General features: G+C 43.9%; 2 protein-coding genes across 2 annotated transcripts in view; both read left to right on the forward strand.

Annotated features, from left to right (window-relative positions):
* The first annotated feature begins 424 nt into the window (after positions 1-424).
* Positions 425-10465, forward strand: fpgs (folylpolyglutamate synthase). The gene is made up of 14 exons (XM_037692444.1): positions 425-571; positions 1799-1927; positions 1994-2047; positions 2177-2241; positions 3520-3712; positions 3807-3868; positions 4088-4190; positions 8542-8619; positions 8685-8832; positions 9233-9316; positions 9396-9546; positions 9615-9690; positions 9763-9829; positions 9900-10465. Exons 1-14 carry the CDS (start codon positions 425-427, stop codon positions 10280-10282), a joined length of 1740 nt encoding a protein of 579 aa, XP_037548372.1. The 3' UTR covers positions 10283-10465.
* Positions 10466-12269: 1804 nt separating this feature from the next.
* The window catches only part of naif1 (nuclear apoptosis inducing factor 1), a 13069-nt gene continuing 10588 nt past the window's right edge, over positions 12270-14750 (forward strand). The window contains exon 1 of the mRNA XM_037691882.1: positions 12270-12844. Within this exon, the coding sequence (XP_037547810.1) occupies positions 12400-12844 (445 nt within the window). The 5' untranslated portion in view covers positions 12270-12399. The remainder of the gene's footprint in view (positions 12845-14750) is intronic.

Raw genomic sequence — 14750 nt, forward strand, 5'->3', positions numbered from 1 at the left:
GATAGATAGATAGATAGATAGATAGATAGATAGATAGATAGATAGATGGATGGATGGATGGATGGATGGATGGATGGATGGATGGATGGATGGATGGATGGATGGATGGATGGATGGATGGATGGATGGATGGATGGATGGATGGATGGATGGATGGATAGATAGATAGATAGATAGATAGATAGATAGATAGATAGATAGATAGATAGATAGATAATATTATATATTTAAATGTATACATACAAATACACATATACTGTACACAATAATATGTACACATATACACATATCCTGTAAATGTCTATGACGTAGTCGTTTTGCTGGAGTCCGCACGCCAGATATAGGCGTGAACTACGTCATCACGCAGAGAGAGCGACCCGCCCATATTTGGTTGCAGCTTCCGGTGAGTTTTTAACGCCCCATCATGGCGTGTCTGTGGCACATGCCGCAGCACGGCTCCAAGTTTGCCGCTCTATTCAGAGAGCGGGACACCGTGTTCGGGTTGTCAGCTCTGTTGGTCCGCTACAACAGCACCAAGACTGCTCCACACATAAACGGGATGGAGTACCAGGTAAGCCGGACTTTGTCCGCCTCAACACGGCTGCCATTCTGAGCTAGCTAGCTCCAAAAAAGTCCGCGTCTGTTTGCGGAGTTCCGTCAATAAACGGTGGAAAGTGGATAAAAACATGGCTGACAGCGACGATCCGTTTCACCTGACTTTAATGTTGACTGTGGAGTCAGCGGACCAGTTTCAGTAAGGTACCGGTTTGGTTTGACCCAGACTGAAGTGAACTTCTAACACGTTCCTATGTTTGTTTTAACTTTCAGCACGTGAGGAGGTTGAACAAATTAAAAGTTCATGGAAGCGACACATAGAGTTCAACTCCTGAAGCTGTCCCTCATGGCTTCAGAAAATACTCAAATATTTTTAAGTTTCTGATTGATCCGTTTTACTAAATAAAGGTCTAATTGTTCAGAGACAGATTTTGTTCCTGGTAACATAAAGTTGGAATAATAACATAAAGCAGACGGTGAAATGACTCTTAATGTTTCCTCAGTTTTGTTAAGCCTTTAACTTTGTTGAGTTTTACTTAATTGATTTAGGAAGCCGTGCCACCACTAATCTAAAACATTCAGGCCCCACTTAACAGTTGTGTCCTCGTGAGAAGCTTTGGCTTAATTAGTAGAACTTCAAAAACATAAAAACAAACTTTGTTTATGAACAACTGGCAGTTAAAAATATATATTTCAAATTAAACTTAAATGCTGAATAAAAACAGCTGGTGTGAAACAGACCTCAGGATGCAGGTTCTCAGGTTTTCAACTTGTTCCTGTGACTTTTCATTTGTTTGTAGTTCTTACGATGTTACACAAAACTACAACTCCCATCATTAACCAGTCCAGTCAGGAGGACTTTTCACATTAAGCCCCTCAAATCGTCTTTCTCTGCCCCTAAAACTGAACTTTTGTTATCTTTTTAAATGATTTTGATAAAATAAAGTAAAAATTGTTGTTTTATATCCAAATAGTCTTTTATAAAATCTTAAATTCTTGAAGAAACAAGTCTTTTAGGAGCATCTGCAATTCATCATGCAGTAAAAAATTAAAATGGCATCATGTCCGGATGGCGGAAAACATTTGTGTCCTCCAGATGTCCACATGATGTTCTGAATGTCCTCCCGTGAGACTCTGAGTCAGTTTTGCTCAAAATTTAGACGCTAAACTGGTCCATATCTGCTGCTCTTTGTTTCTGAGTCAGACTTGAATTTAAAATAACGTGACCTTAAATGTGCATCAGGATGCCGTCTGCACCCTGAACACGCTGCAGACCAACGCCAGCGCTCTGGAGCAGGTCCGGCGGGAGAGAGGCCAGCCTCAGCTGCAGATGCAGGCCATGAGGGGGTTTCTGGAGCGAGCCGGACTCACAGTGAGTTAGAACCTTTCAGGGACTACAGAGTGGACCGTGGTTCTGAGTGTCCTCTGTGTTTTTAAGGTGGAGGAGCTGGACCATCTGAACATCATCCATGTCACGGGGACAAAGGGCAAGGTGAGCAGGTTCTGGCCTCAGACCGGTCAGGATACAGAACCAGCTGCAGGTTAACATCCTCGCATGTCAGTTTTTAACGTGCGCGCTCACAGAAAGATGAGTGCTGTGACGGCTGGGCTTGTGTTTCAGGGCTCGACGTGTGCCTTCACCGAACAGATCCTGAGGAATTATGGCTTCAGAACCGGATTCTACAGGTAGACCTGTCAATCGCACTGACTTTACAGTAGGAATGCATGTTGTATACAGTACACGGTAGAAACGATAGACGTTTAACCTACGATAGAGATCTGTATTGTACCGGCTAACTGCAGTAATGCTGTGTCTGATGTCAAATCAGAGTTTGATATATTTGATATCTTTTGCACTACAAGAAAGAAGCCTAATACTTGATTTGTAATTTAAAAACTCTCTGGAACTAGTAGTGGAATTTTCTTAATTTACATTATTTTGTGGTATAGGAGATTTCAAAATAAATGATGGCAAAAGGACACTCTATGCTTTCTTTTTCATTCCTGTTGCAAGTTTAATACCAAAAACATATGATTGTATATCGTTACTGCCGCCCATCACGATACATATCGTGATTAATTTTATGCCATATCGCACATCCCTACTCTGCTCACCAGGCGCTTGCATAGCTGCCCCAGTGTTCCCCCTACCATTATACAGGCGTGGTGCCTTACCATGTCAACAGAACTGAGCACCCCGCCTACCAAACTGAACTTGCCCCTCCCACCCCCACCCGGCACGGACACATCACTAAGGTAGCAGCGCAAAATACAGGCTCCTCTGCAGAGAGGCCAGTGGAGTCCTGGTGGCCTCTGGTCTTTGTGGTCTGTGGCAGTGGCATAGCTGGAGAAAGTCTTGAGGATCGTAATCCACAAACCAAACGTCCTCTGAAAGTCCAGCTGCTGAGGACGTTCATCACACCGGACCAAAACCATGTTAACCATCTGAAAACTGGAAACGGCACATTACCCACAATCCTTTTCATCTGTTCGTACCTCTGGAAGTGTGTTGGTGCCGGCTGCAACATATTTCCAACAGCAGATGATCTGAGGGCGACCGGCCAGAAACACTTAAATTTATAAGATTAAAGAAAAAAAATGAACCAAATTTTTTTTCCCCCTCAGTTATTAAAGTAACTAGTAAAAATCAGTTTACTTCCTGTTCAGACATGAAGTTCAGTTTTGGCTGTGCAGCTGAAATAAATTGCTAAAATCAAAATGTGAAATACGAGGAGCAGGGAATGATTGTTGCCCGCTGCCTCACTGCTCAGTCTGTCGGTGCATCGTGAAGGACTCTGCTACTACCACACCAGGTTCACTGTCGGTATCTGCAGAAGCTAGTTGGAGCCAGATGTCTGGTGGCTAGCTTCAATTAGCTGTGGCGGCCATCTTGAATTGGGCTAACCTCAGAAGTTGATGAAAACCTTATGGCGGTTCGGTGATTACTTCTTCCCGTTTGTACAGTTCTCCACACCTGGTCCAGGTCAGGGAGCGGATCCGGATCAACGGGCAGCGCATCAGCAAAGACCTCTTCACCAAATACTTCTGGCAGGTCTATGGACGGCTGGACGAGACCAAGGAGGCCCACGGGGGGACCATGCCGGCGTATTTTCGCTTCCTCACCATCCTGGCCTTTCATGTCTTCCTGAATGAGAAGGTAGGTCCGCGGCTGGAGTCCAGGAGCTGAAGACCAGCTCAGGATCCAGACCTGGAGTCCAGATCAGGACTGATCAGCTGTTGTTTCTGATCAGGTGGATTTAGCGGTGATAGAGGTGGGGATTGGAGGAGAGTACGACTGCACCAACATCATACGGTGAGGTTTATATTGGGGGATTAAACCTGGAAGCTAAACTAAATGAAAATAAAACCATGTAAACAAGGTGAAGATCAAAGTTCAGTTTGGTTCATGAAGTCTAAATAGTTTCAGTGTTTGTTTGTTCAGAAGAGTAAAGTTCACTTTATCTCCCCGTTATGCCTCAGATAAACCTGGAACAGGAAGTGCTGTTCGTTGTTGTTTATTGTTTGTCTCCAGGAGGCCATGGGTCTGTGGTGTCTCCTCTCTGGGCATCGATCACACTCAGATCCTCGGAGACACCATCGAAAAGATCGCCTGGCAGAAAGGAGGAATCTTCAAGGTGAGGACACCTGAGACGCACACAGTCACACACTAATACACACAGAAACAAGTTCAATTCAGTTTATTTATATAGTGCCAGTTCACAACAGAAGACATCTCAGGGCACTGAACAGAAACATTCATATACATAAAAATCAGTTAATAACTATATTTATCTAAGGAGCCAGTAGATTGCTTCGAGTTTTCACTTGTTGCAGTCTCCCATCCTAAGCGAGCACAGATGCAACAGTGGAAAGGAAAAACTCCCTCCATGAGGAAGAAATCTCCAGAAGAATCCGGCTCAGGAAAAGCAGCATCCGCCCCGACCGGCCAGGCTCGAGGACAGGAAGGACAAACGAATACACAAGGGCAGGTCCAGAACAGAGGCCATTTGTCATTCTCTAGGAGGAAAGACAGAATCACGTGTTGGGAAAGAATAATTACAAATACAAACTATTCATGTGATGAAATGAGTGCAATTTGGCCTCTAGTAGTCTGTTATAACAGCATAGGATAAGAAATCGAATAGGTCAGAAAATCAAGCTGACTAAGTATAGGATTTGTCAAAAAGGAAAGTCTTGCTGAGCCAATCTCAGCCATATGGGCAGAAACTGGAAGTTGGTTCCAGAAGAGAGGAGCCTGATAACTAAAAGATCTGCCTCCCATTCTGTTTTTGTAAATTCTAGGAACCACAAGTAAACCTGCAGTCTAAGAGCGAAGTGTTCTATTAGGAAAATATAAGTAGCTGATTGTATTCATTGGGTTTCATGGACCAATAAAACTGTGTATCATCAGCATAACAATGAAAATTTACCCCATGTATAATAACTTTGCGTAGTGGAAGCATATATAGAGTAAAAAGTATTTGTCTAAACATTGAACCCTGAGGAACTCCATGACTAACTTTGGTGTGTGAAGAAGATTGATTTACATTTAAAAATTGGAATTATTAGATAAATGATTTAAACCATTTTAGAGCTGTTCCTGCAATCCCAATATCCTATTCAAGCCTCTGTAGTAAAATATTGTGATCAACTGTATCAAATGCAGCACTGAGGTCTAACAGGATCAGTATAGACACAAGCTCATTGTCTGAGGCCATGAGAACATCATTAGCAACTTTTACTAGTGCTGTTTCTGTGCTATGAGCTCTAAACCCTGACTGAAACTCTTCAGATTATTTCTTTGTAGATGTTCACGCAACTGACCTGCAACTATTTTCTCTAGAATTTTTTTTAGATGAATGTTAGATATAGGTCTTATTAGCCAGGATTCCTGAATCAAGATTGCTTCTTAAGTAAAGGTTTAAGTACAGCAATCTTAAAGCACCTTGGTACGTAACCATTCATTAGAGACAAATTAAGCCGGCCCAAATTGTGGATATTAATTAAGGGAAATACCTCTTTAAACAGTCTGGTTGGGATGGGATCTAGCAGACATGTGGATGGTTTGGACGAAACTATTATTTTTGACAATTCAGAGAGCTCAACAGGACAAAAACTGTCCAAACATAAATTAGGTTTGACATTATTAAAGTTTTCTCGTCTGATAGGGAACCAGAGGCTATAGTAGGACTGTTGGTTTGATTTATCTCCCTTATTGAAATAATTGTATTTATAAAGAATCTCATTAAGTCATCACTGCTTATAGTTGTAGGGATACATGGTTCAACAGAGACGGGACTTTTCTTTAGTTTAGCAATAGTTCTGAACAGAAACCTACGGTTATTTTTAGTCTTATCAATTAAAGATGAATAATATACCGTATGTATAGTAACCCAATACAATTGATTCTACTAAAATTTTAAAGGCTATGCTTGAACTATCACTTTCAACATCTACATTCAATTCAATTGATTTATATAGCGCCAAATCACAACAAAGTTGTCTCAGGGCACTTAACAGAAATATTCACATACATAAAAGCCATGAATATTGAAATCGCCCATTGTTATGACTTTATCAGTATTCAATAATAAGTCGGATAAAACGATCTGAGATATCAGACGAAAACTGAGTAAGCGGCCGTTGGACAATGTATAACATCTAGTGAGAGTAGCCATTCAGTTTTCCATTTTGGAAGGGATGGACTTGGAGACAGCGACTCAAAAGTATTAAAACTAATAATTGGTTTAGTATTAACTTTGTTGTTGTTGTTGTTGTTGTTGTTGTTGTTGTTGTTGTTGTTGTTGTTGTTGTTGTTGTTACTGTTATTAATTAATAGTCCCAACTGAAAAATAGAAGCTACTCCTCCACCTTGGCCAGTTGTTCTAGGAACATGAAAATTTAAATAATTAACAGGAGTGGATTCATTTATACGAACAAAATCCTCCTGTTGTAGCCAAGTTTCCGTCAGACAGAATAAATCAATATGATGATCAGTTATCAGTTCATTAACTAACAGGGATTTAGAGGAAAGAGATCTGATGTTCAATAATCCACATTTAATGATTTTATGATTTTGTTCTGGTAAAGTAACTGTTTATTTTAATAAGATTTTTCTGATTTATGTTTAGAGCTGATTTTTGATGTATTTAGTTTGAGCCGTGGGCGAGTTGACACTGTTTCAATGTGGGTGTGGGTGGGTAACAGAGGAGAAGCAGCAGAGAGGTGTGGAGGACTACAGCTCTGCTTCCTGGACTGAATTCAAGACTGGACTCTTGGTTGTCAATAATCTGGATGTTCAACTGAATCAGCTAAGTTTTTAGAGAGAAGTGCTGCTCCTTTCAAAGTGGGATGGATTCCATCTCCACATCAGACCAGATTTTCTCCAAAATGCACACTAGTTGTCTACAAATCCTACGTTGTTTTCAGAACACCACCTGGACGCCCAGCGGTTGAAAGTTGACATACAGCTGTCATCGTTGGTCAAGCTGTGAATGTGAATAATTTTATTGTTTAATTTTATTAAATTATTTTTGATTTTGTTTGCTGGATAAAGCCTTAGCATTTGCCAGAAGTTTCATATGGGATTCAATGTCACCCGCTGTGGTCCCTGGAATGCATTTGACTTTGGTCTGAGTTGCAAGTGTCACATTTCGGACTATGGAGCTGCCATTAACCAGGGTCTGCTCCTCGGCGGGAGTCTCAGTAAGCACGGAAAACCGATTTGAAATGTGAACGGGTCTGTGATTAACCAGGGTCTTAGTTTTAGCATTAAGCTTTCTTTGGACCATCCCTAAGTGGTCTTGTGGAACTAGACTTCTAAGGGGAGGAAACTGATTTGAAACATGATTTAAAGTGTGAGAAAACTCTTTTCGAAGCATAATTTGAAACGTGGATGGGTCGATGATTAATTGAGGACTTAGTTTTAGCATTAAGCTTACTTTGGGCCGTCGCCCAGCGGGCCTGTGGTTTAACGTAAGCTAGCCTCAGTGGATCTGTGCTGCCTACTGGGGCCTGGCTAGTTAATGGTTTTTCAAAAGCACAGTCGAGCTTCCAGCTCAGACAGCCTCTCCTCCAAAACCAACATAACAGTGCATTTGTTACATGTACCATTATCGTCAACCGAAGCAGTATTGTAACTAAACATTTGACACACAGAGCAAGTGATAAAACCAGAAGCCATGCTAAGCTAACACTAGTAAGCGCTAGCAGATCTCAAACCGATAAAAACCAGAGGTCCTGAAAGACTAAAGAACACGATGGAATTGGCTTTAGGTTGGGTGATCAAGCGATGATGCATCCTCGGCTTTGGGCGCGCTGGAATCAGCCAGCTAGCTTAGCCAAAAGCACGATGTAGCACCTCAAGACTGGCTCCTACACACACACAGCTCAAAAGTTCAATCTTTATTTTTTAGAATCAACTTTTATTTTTCTTAATATTTCCACATAAACTAAAGGACTTTTATTTTTATAGTTTGCATGAACTTCACAGACATCTACACCTCCAGATGCAGGAAGAGGGCCACCTGCATCACGAAGGACCCCACACACCCAGCACACACACTTTGCCCCGCTCCCCTCAGGCAGAATGTTGAGGAGCATTAAGTGTAGAACCACTAGACTGAGGAACAGCTTCTACCCTGAGACTGTCACTCATGTATATCTAACCAGGATAATAGCTGTAAGAAGAAAAAAAAAAAGTAATGCCACTTTAATTGGAGATTTGAGACTTATCCATGCTGCTGTATTCATACCCACCTGCTCACAACAGACTCATGTTCAGGCTGCTGTTTAATATACTATTATTTTACATTATCAATGTTTAGTGTATATCTTAGATCCTCATTTACTGTTTCTTTCTATACTTTATATTTTTGCTATTTTTGGGTGTAACTGGGACGAGTACACAATCTAGTACCACATGTGATGCAAATGATGATAAAGAACCTTGAACTTCCTGTTTGTTTTTGTTGTTTACCTTTTCAGCCCGGGGTTCCTGCCTTCACCGTCCGGCAGCCTGAAGATGCCATGTCTGTCCTCAGAGACCGGGCCAGAGAGATCGGGGTGAGTCCAGGTTCTGTGGGGGTCTGAAAGTTCTGGACTCCTGTAACCCCGCTCTGTTGTTGCAGTGTCCTCTGTGGGTGTGTCCTGAGCTGGACCAGTATCGGATGGACTCTGGTCCTTTGAGTCTGGGCCTGGCAGGTCAGCACCAGCGCTCCAACGCCTCCCTGGCCCTGCAGCTGAGTCACACCTGGCTGCAGAGACGATGTGGACCAGGTGAGTCCCAAAACTTTTTTATTTAGAGTTCTCAAACTGAAGAACCAGAGTAAAACCATCCAATGGGACCGGAACCTGGAGATCCGATGGATCCAGTTCTTCAACTTGATTCAGAATTTTGTGTGAATTTGTTAAACATTTTATGGTGTTTTTGTGACACGATTTCTTCCATCATACTTTGATTTTGAAGAGGATATCTGAGCTCCATAAGGCAGTCTATAAACCTACAAGGCAGAAACGCAGAGTAAAAAGTGAACCTCGGACAAACAGTCCAAGCTTGGTGCTGCTAACGGAGACTTGGGTTTGAAGTGGTTTGCTACAGGAGGTGCCTTTCTTAGATTTATTGTAGAAGTGCAGCATCTGCTCGGACCTCTGACGGAACCGGTTCTGTCTCAAACAGAGAAAAGTTCTCCTGTGTCTGACCCGGAGAACTTCAGTGCGTCTCATGTGGCCTCCTTCAAACCTGAATCCTTCATGGTGAAAGGTGAGTCCTGGACCTCCGTTTTGTCCAAATCCTCTTTGACCTGCAGGAACCTCTCAGTACTTTTTGTTCTGGACCTCAGGGCTGGAGGACACCAAGTGGCCCGGCAGGACCCAGACTCTGAGACACGGCGCCGTGACCTACTTCCTGGATGGAGCTCACACCATGAGGAGCATGCAGGCCTGCGTCCAGTGGTTCAGAGAGGCCGCAGCCCAGCACGAGAAGAAGGCCAGGTGAGATCCAGTTCTGTAAGCATTCAGAACCAGAACCTGTCATGTGACTGCTGGTGTTTGTGTCGTAGTGGACCTGTGGCCCGGGTGTTGCTGTTTAACGCCACAGGAGAGCGTGACTCGGCGGTGATGCTCAAACTGCTGCAGGTGAGGACTTAAAGGTACCATAGCTGCTCCTGTCCTGTTGGTACCAAACCACCTCTCTGCTCGTTTCCTCAGCCGTTCCATTTTGACTTTGCCGTCTTCTGCCCCAACATCACCGAATCCATCGCCTCCTGCAATGCAGGTGAGATCACATCTGGCCATCATTCACGCGTTTAAACAGAACTCATCTGGTGGTTCTGGTCCTCCCTCAGACCAGCAGAACTTCAACGTGTCTGTGGAGAACATGCTGACCCGTTGCCTGGACAACGAGAGGAGCTGGCATCTCCACAACAAGCGAGGAGACAACGACGATGAGGAGGAGGCGGCGGCGCTGCTCATCGGCCTGCCGCTGGTTCCTGAGAGGAAGGCCGACACGCTGGTGTTCCCCTGCATCCTCAGTGCCCTCCAGTGGGTCACCCAGGGCCGGGATCCAGTTCTGACCAGCCTGGATAAGGCGGTTCTGCCTGTTAAACCCAGCTTTGTCGCCAAAGCCGCTCCTTTGAGTGAAGCGGTCGAGATCCACGTTCTGGTGACGGGAAGCCTGCACCTGGTGGGAGGAGTCCTCAAGCACCTGGACCCAGAGTTTTCTGAGTAAACGGGTCGGGTCATTTGGACCATTGGTGCCATCCACCCAACAGGGCGGGGACTATTTCTGTACAGGTGGTGGTTTTTGGACCTGAACTGACCTGAACTGATGCTGTAGTTTGGCCTCAGGGAGCAGCGGTCGGGCTTCTCTCTGGCTTGCGGGTCGGTCCAAACCTGAAATATCAGATTATCGACGTTGGATTAAATCCCTGCAGCTGTAAACAAAGTGCCTAATTGAGCTGAAACTGAATTAATGAACGGGCCAATGGGTCGGTTCTGTTCAGGAGTCTGTTCAGATTGAAGCCAAAACGCTTCAAGTAATTATTTAATGTTTCTTCAAGTACTTGACGGCCCGTCCACAAACGGCACAGAACTGAAAGTTCAGAGGCCGAGCAGACCTGGTTCAGTTCTGACCTCAAGACCGTTTAAAGATCCGGTCCGAACCTCGTCCAGCTGTCGGAAAACATCTCAGCTGCCCCTTTTTTAAGATTTAAGATGGTTTCGTCCATGTTTGGTCTGAAACGAACCGCATGGTTCAAACTTCAGTGGAATGAAGTTTCTGGTTCTGAGACGTCCTGCGGGCTGGATCAGTGTGGAGCTGAGCTCACCCAGGATCATAGTTTCCACTGCATAAGCTTTTCAAAATAAAGTCAAGCAGAGGACAAAGTGGTTTCTATGTTTTCTGGAGGAGGACCAGTGATGGGTGCTATAATAAAAAAGGACCCCAGCAAGAGAAGCCTTATGAGGTGCCAGAGTAAAAATAAAAAAACTATTTAAGAAACGTTTCATTAACTATTTTGTCAGAAAATCAGAGATTCCTGTTTTTCACGCTTCATTCACCGACCCGATGAGGCAGAACCAGCTGGTTCCAGACGTCTGGGGTCCAGTTAGTTTTGGTCCAGTTTCACTCAGTTTTACAAATGAGAGACTGGTCTGAACTTTGGTCAGTGTTTGTCAGCGGGGTCAAAGGTCACCTGAATGAGGTTACGTCATGTGACTTCTAAAACCTGCAGTTTTTGGTGCCAGAATAATTTCTTCTCGTGTAAATATTGAAGCATTAAACGTTGCCTGTGATCTGTTAAATGTTATTCAATGAGCCTTAATTTAACAAGACGGACAGAAAATGTAATTTAATGGGTTTTTGTAAAAAGTTAAACCTCTTCGCAGATGAAGAGAATTAAATATTAAAGGTAAAATGTGTCTAAATGTTTGAAACTAGACTGTCTCCAGCTGAAGATGTAAGAAGGGCCAAATCTAAAATGTATGATACGATTTCAACTCATCTGTTTCAGCCTTTAACTTTACTTTCATCTGATCTGTCCGACCCGTCAGAACCTTTACCATCTGCCTCTTGTTCTTCTGATTCCATCAGTTTGTTTAAAACAAAATTATTTCACAAAATACTGGAGTCCTAAATTCTTATTTGTTGTTTTTTGGCACTTTTCCTCCTTTTGAACCCTAATTTAGGAAATTATAAACAATAAATGAGACTGCTGGAATCTGTGCTTTTTGTGGGTCAATTTTTAAACAAACATTTATGAACAAAACAAAAGATGGGAACATGCAGGTTTGATGGCTCCTAAAACATTTCATTAATTTAAAATGCTTTAACACCAAATTTAATATTTACATTTATTTAAAATGTTTTTATTTTGCGTCCAGATTTTGTGGCATTTGGGAATTCTGCAACAGGAAAGAGTATTTATATTTCTCCATTGAAATATGTAAAACTGACATTTGATGAGCAGGTTGAATTTTTGTTTGTAATTAAATCACTGGTAAAATAATGTTTTGGAAGTTAAAACTGAAGAGGAAATAAAAATAGTCAAATTCTTCAAAAACGGAACAAAAACATCTTTTCAGCGTTTTTTCTAAAATAGAACTTATCGGTTAATGCAGTAGATGATTGACATTTTTTTAGTCCAATAGGAGCAAAGAACGACGAATCATCACAGGACATCAGCCAATAGGATTTGTGGGAGGTGGGGCTTGGCGCCCCTGCTAACGCAAGCGTTGCTAATCAGGAAAAAGAAGCCGATTCTGGAAGCCATTACGTTGCGCACTTTAGTTGAGTAAATCCTATTTTTACGTACAATACGCAGAAACACCGGCGGTTTCTCTGCAGCGATGGCATCCGCCGCCAAAAAGAGAAAGATGAATTTCTCCGAGAGGGAGGTGGAAATCATCGTGGAGGAAATCGAGAAACAAAAGCACACACTGGTGAGTCACTTCAACGCGGGAGTGACCCACATGGCGAAGAACAGCGCGTGGCTGTCCATCCTGAAGAAGGTGAACGCAGTCACCACCTGTCCCCGAGAACTGCCCGAGGTCAAGAAGAAGTGGTCCGACATGAAGACCGAGGTCCGCAGGAAGGTGGCCCAGGCCCGGGCGGCCATCGAGGGCACGTCCGCGGACTGCACCCCGATCCCGGTCATCCTCACCGCCATGCAGCAGCGGATCTGCAACCTGCTGGGAGAGGCCACCATCATCAGTCTACCTGCGGGAGACACGGAGGCGGAGCTTAGTTTACCTGTGACGGTGAACGCGGCGGCCACCGTCACTGTGACTGAAGGTAAACTGGGGAGGAAAGGGTTAAACTCCCCGCGGGAATAAAGTTTAACTGTAACACACAACACCTTTAAAACTGATGGAACAAAGTTTATTTATTTATCCAGGTTATTCTCATTGAAGGGACTCATTTACAAGAGGGACCTGAGCATACAGTATAAAGTATAGACAACAATAAGCAACATCCACCTTTTCTATTTATTTGCTTCTTTTCGGGTCACGGGGTCACTGGTGCCCATATCCAGCAGTCACTGTGCAAGAGGCAGGGGACACTCTGGACATGTCTCCAGTCCACCATAGAGACAAACGAGACAAACAACCAATCAAACTCACACCTAGGGCCAATTTAGAGTTGCCAATCAGCCTAATGTCGGCTGCTGAGTGGTGCTATTTTTAATTTTAGTCAGACAGAAAATTTATTAAACTAATCAGCAAGACCACCTAGTTAAACTAGGAATAAAATTAGGTAAAGGGTGAGTGGTGTTTCACAAACCAGCCAGTAGAGGTTTACAATAATTTATTACAATCAAAACGGGAAAAAATGCTGCAAGCAGTCCAAATATAAAAAAAACCTGCCAAATTCTGTTTAAAGAGGATTAAAAGGGCATCATGGCCCATAACCGTCTGAGGGAAAAAGAAGCAGAGTCTTAGCTGAAAGGGGCGTGGTCCTCTTGCCCAAGCATGGCATTCCCAGGCAGTCTCGAGTCTCGACCTTCAGTGATCACCCGGCACTCCTTCCCGAGTCCAGCATCCCTCCACGATCTCGACCTCACCCGGCGCTTGTACTTCCCTGAGTCCGGTATCCTATGGCAACCTCGACCTCCAGCGATCTCAAAAGCTCAGTCCTCCGCCCTCAACACCAGACCCGGACGACTGCACCCTCCAACCGGGCATGATCCACCGTGCCCGACCAGCTTAGCTGGTTTCTTGTGGGCGTCCTTACCCCCACTTGTCTCTGCCCTTAGTCACCACACCTTCAGTTTCTGCAAAACCTGCTGACCGGCTTGTCCCCAGCTGTTGCCCCTCGGCGGTGATTGCGCATCCGGCCATTGCGCTCCCCAACCGCCGCACCTCCCGCCCCTCAGCGGTGGCTGCATGCGTCTGCCATTCTGTCCTGCTTGTTTTTTTGCTCTTTGTATTTCCTCTTTCCTGGCTTTCATGCCATTACGGCTGATGGGGAACACCTGCATGAGCTGTCAGTGTCTCTGGCCATATCACGGGTGGCAATCCCAGCCTCTAAACAAATGCACAAAAAATAATCAGCAAAGTTAAATAATCAAACATGCAAATAACACAAAAGGCCATATTACTACACAAAAATGCATGTTTTTTGCCTGTGGGAGGAAACGAGTACCCGGAGTAAACCCACACATGCACAGAGAGAGCATACGAACTCTATCCAGAAAGGCCCCCCGCCAAGATTTGAACCAGGGGCAACCTACTTGCTGAGAGGCAACAGATCTACCATCCGTGCCACTGTGCTTCCCCAGTAAACAACAATAAAATGGGAGCAGGTACAAGATGTTTTTTGGCATTCAGAGTTGCAAGATCTATTTCTGAAAAAGAAACTCCGTTTTAATTTCAGTTTCTTTACCAAGTTTTTGACATGTCGTTTAAAAGAGAGATGTGCATCAGTTAAAATTCCCAAGTACCGGTATTTGTAAGAATCCATAAACTCATTAGCGTAATATATAATAATACATAATGTAATAATAAACAAGCGCTGGCATTTCCCTCATGCTGAGCGCCCCGCTCTCAAACTGTTGGTACAAAAACTGTGCAGCACAGATGGCTTTGTCCCCACCTCACCCCCGCTCAAAAATTGTCAGTACAGTACAAGCAACACACAACTCAAAATTTGTGTTCCCCCCCCCCCCCCCCCCCCCCCCCCCCCCCCCCCCACCCCCCCC

This window comes from Nematolebias whitei, chromosome 18, assembly GCF_014905685.2.
Source record: "Nematolebias whitei isolate Nwh7 chromosome 18, NemWhi1, whole genome shotgun sequence".
Lineage (NCBI taxonomy): Eukaryota > Metazoa > Chordata > Actinopteri > Cyprinodontiformes > Rivulidae > Nematolebias > Nematolebias whitei.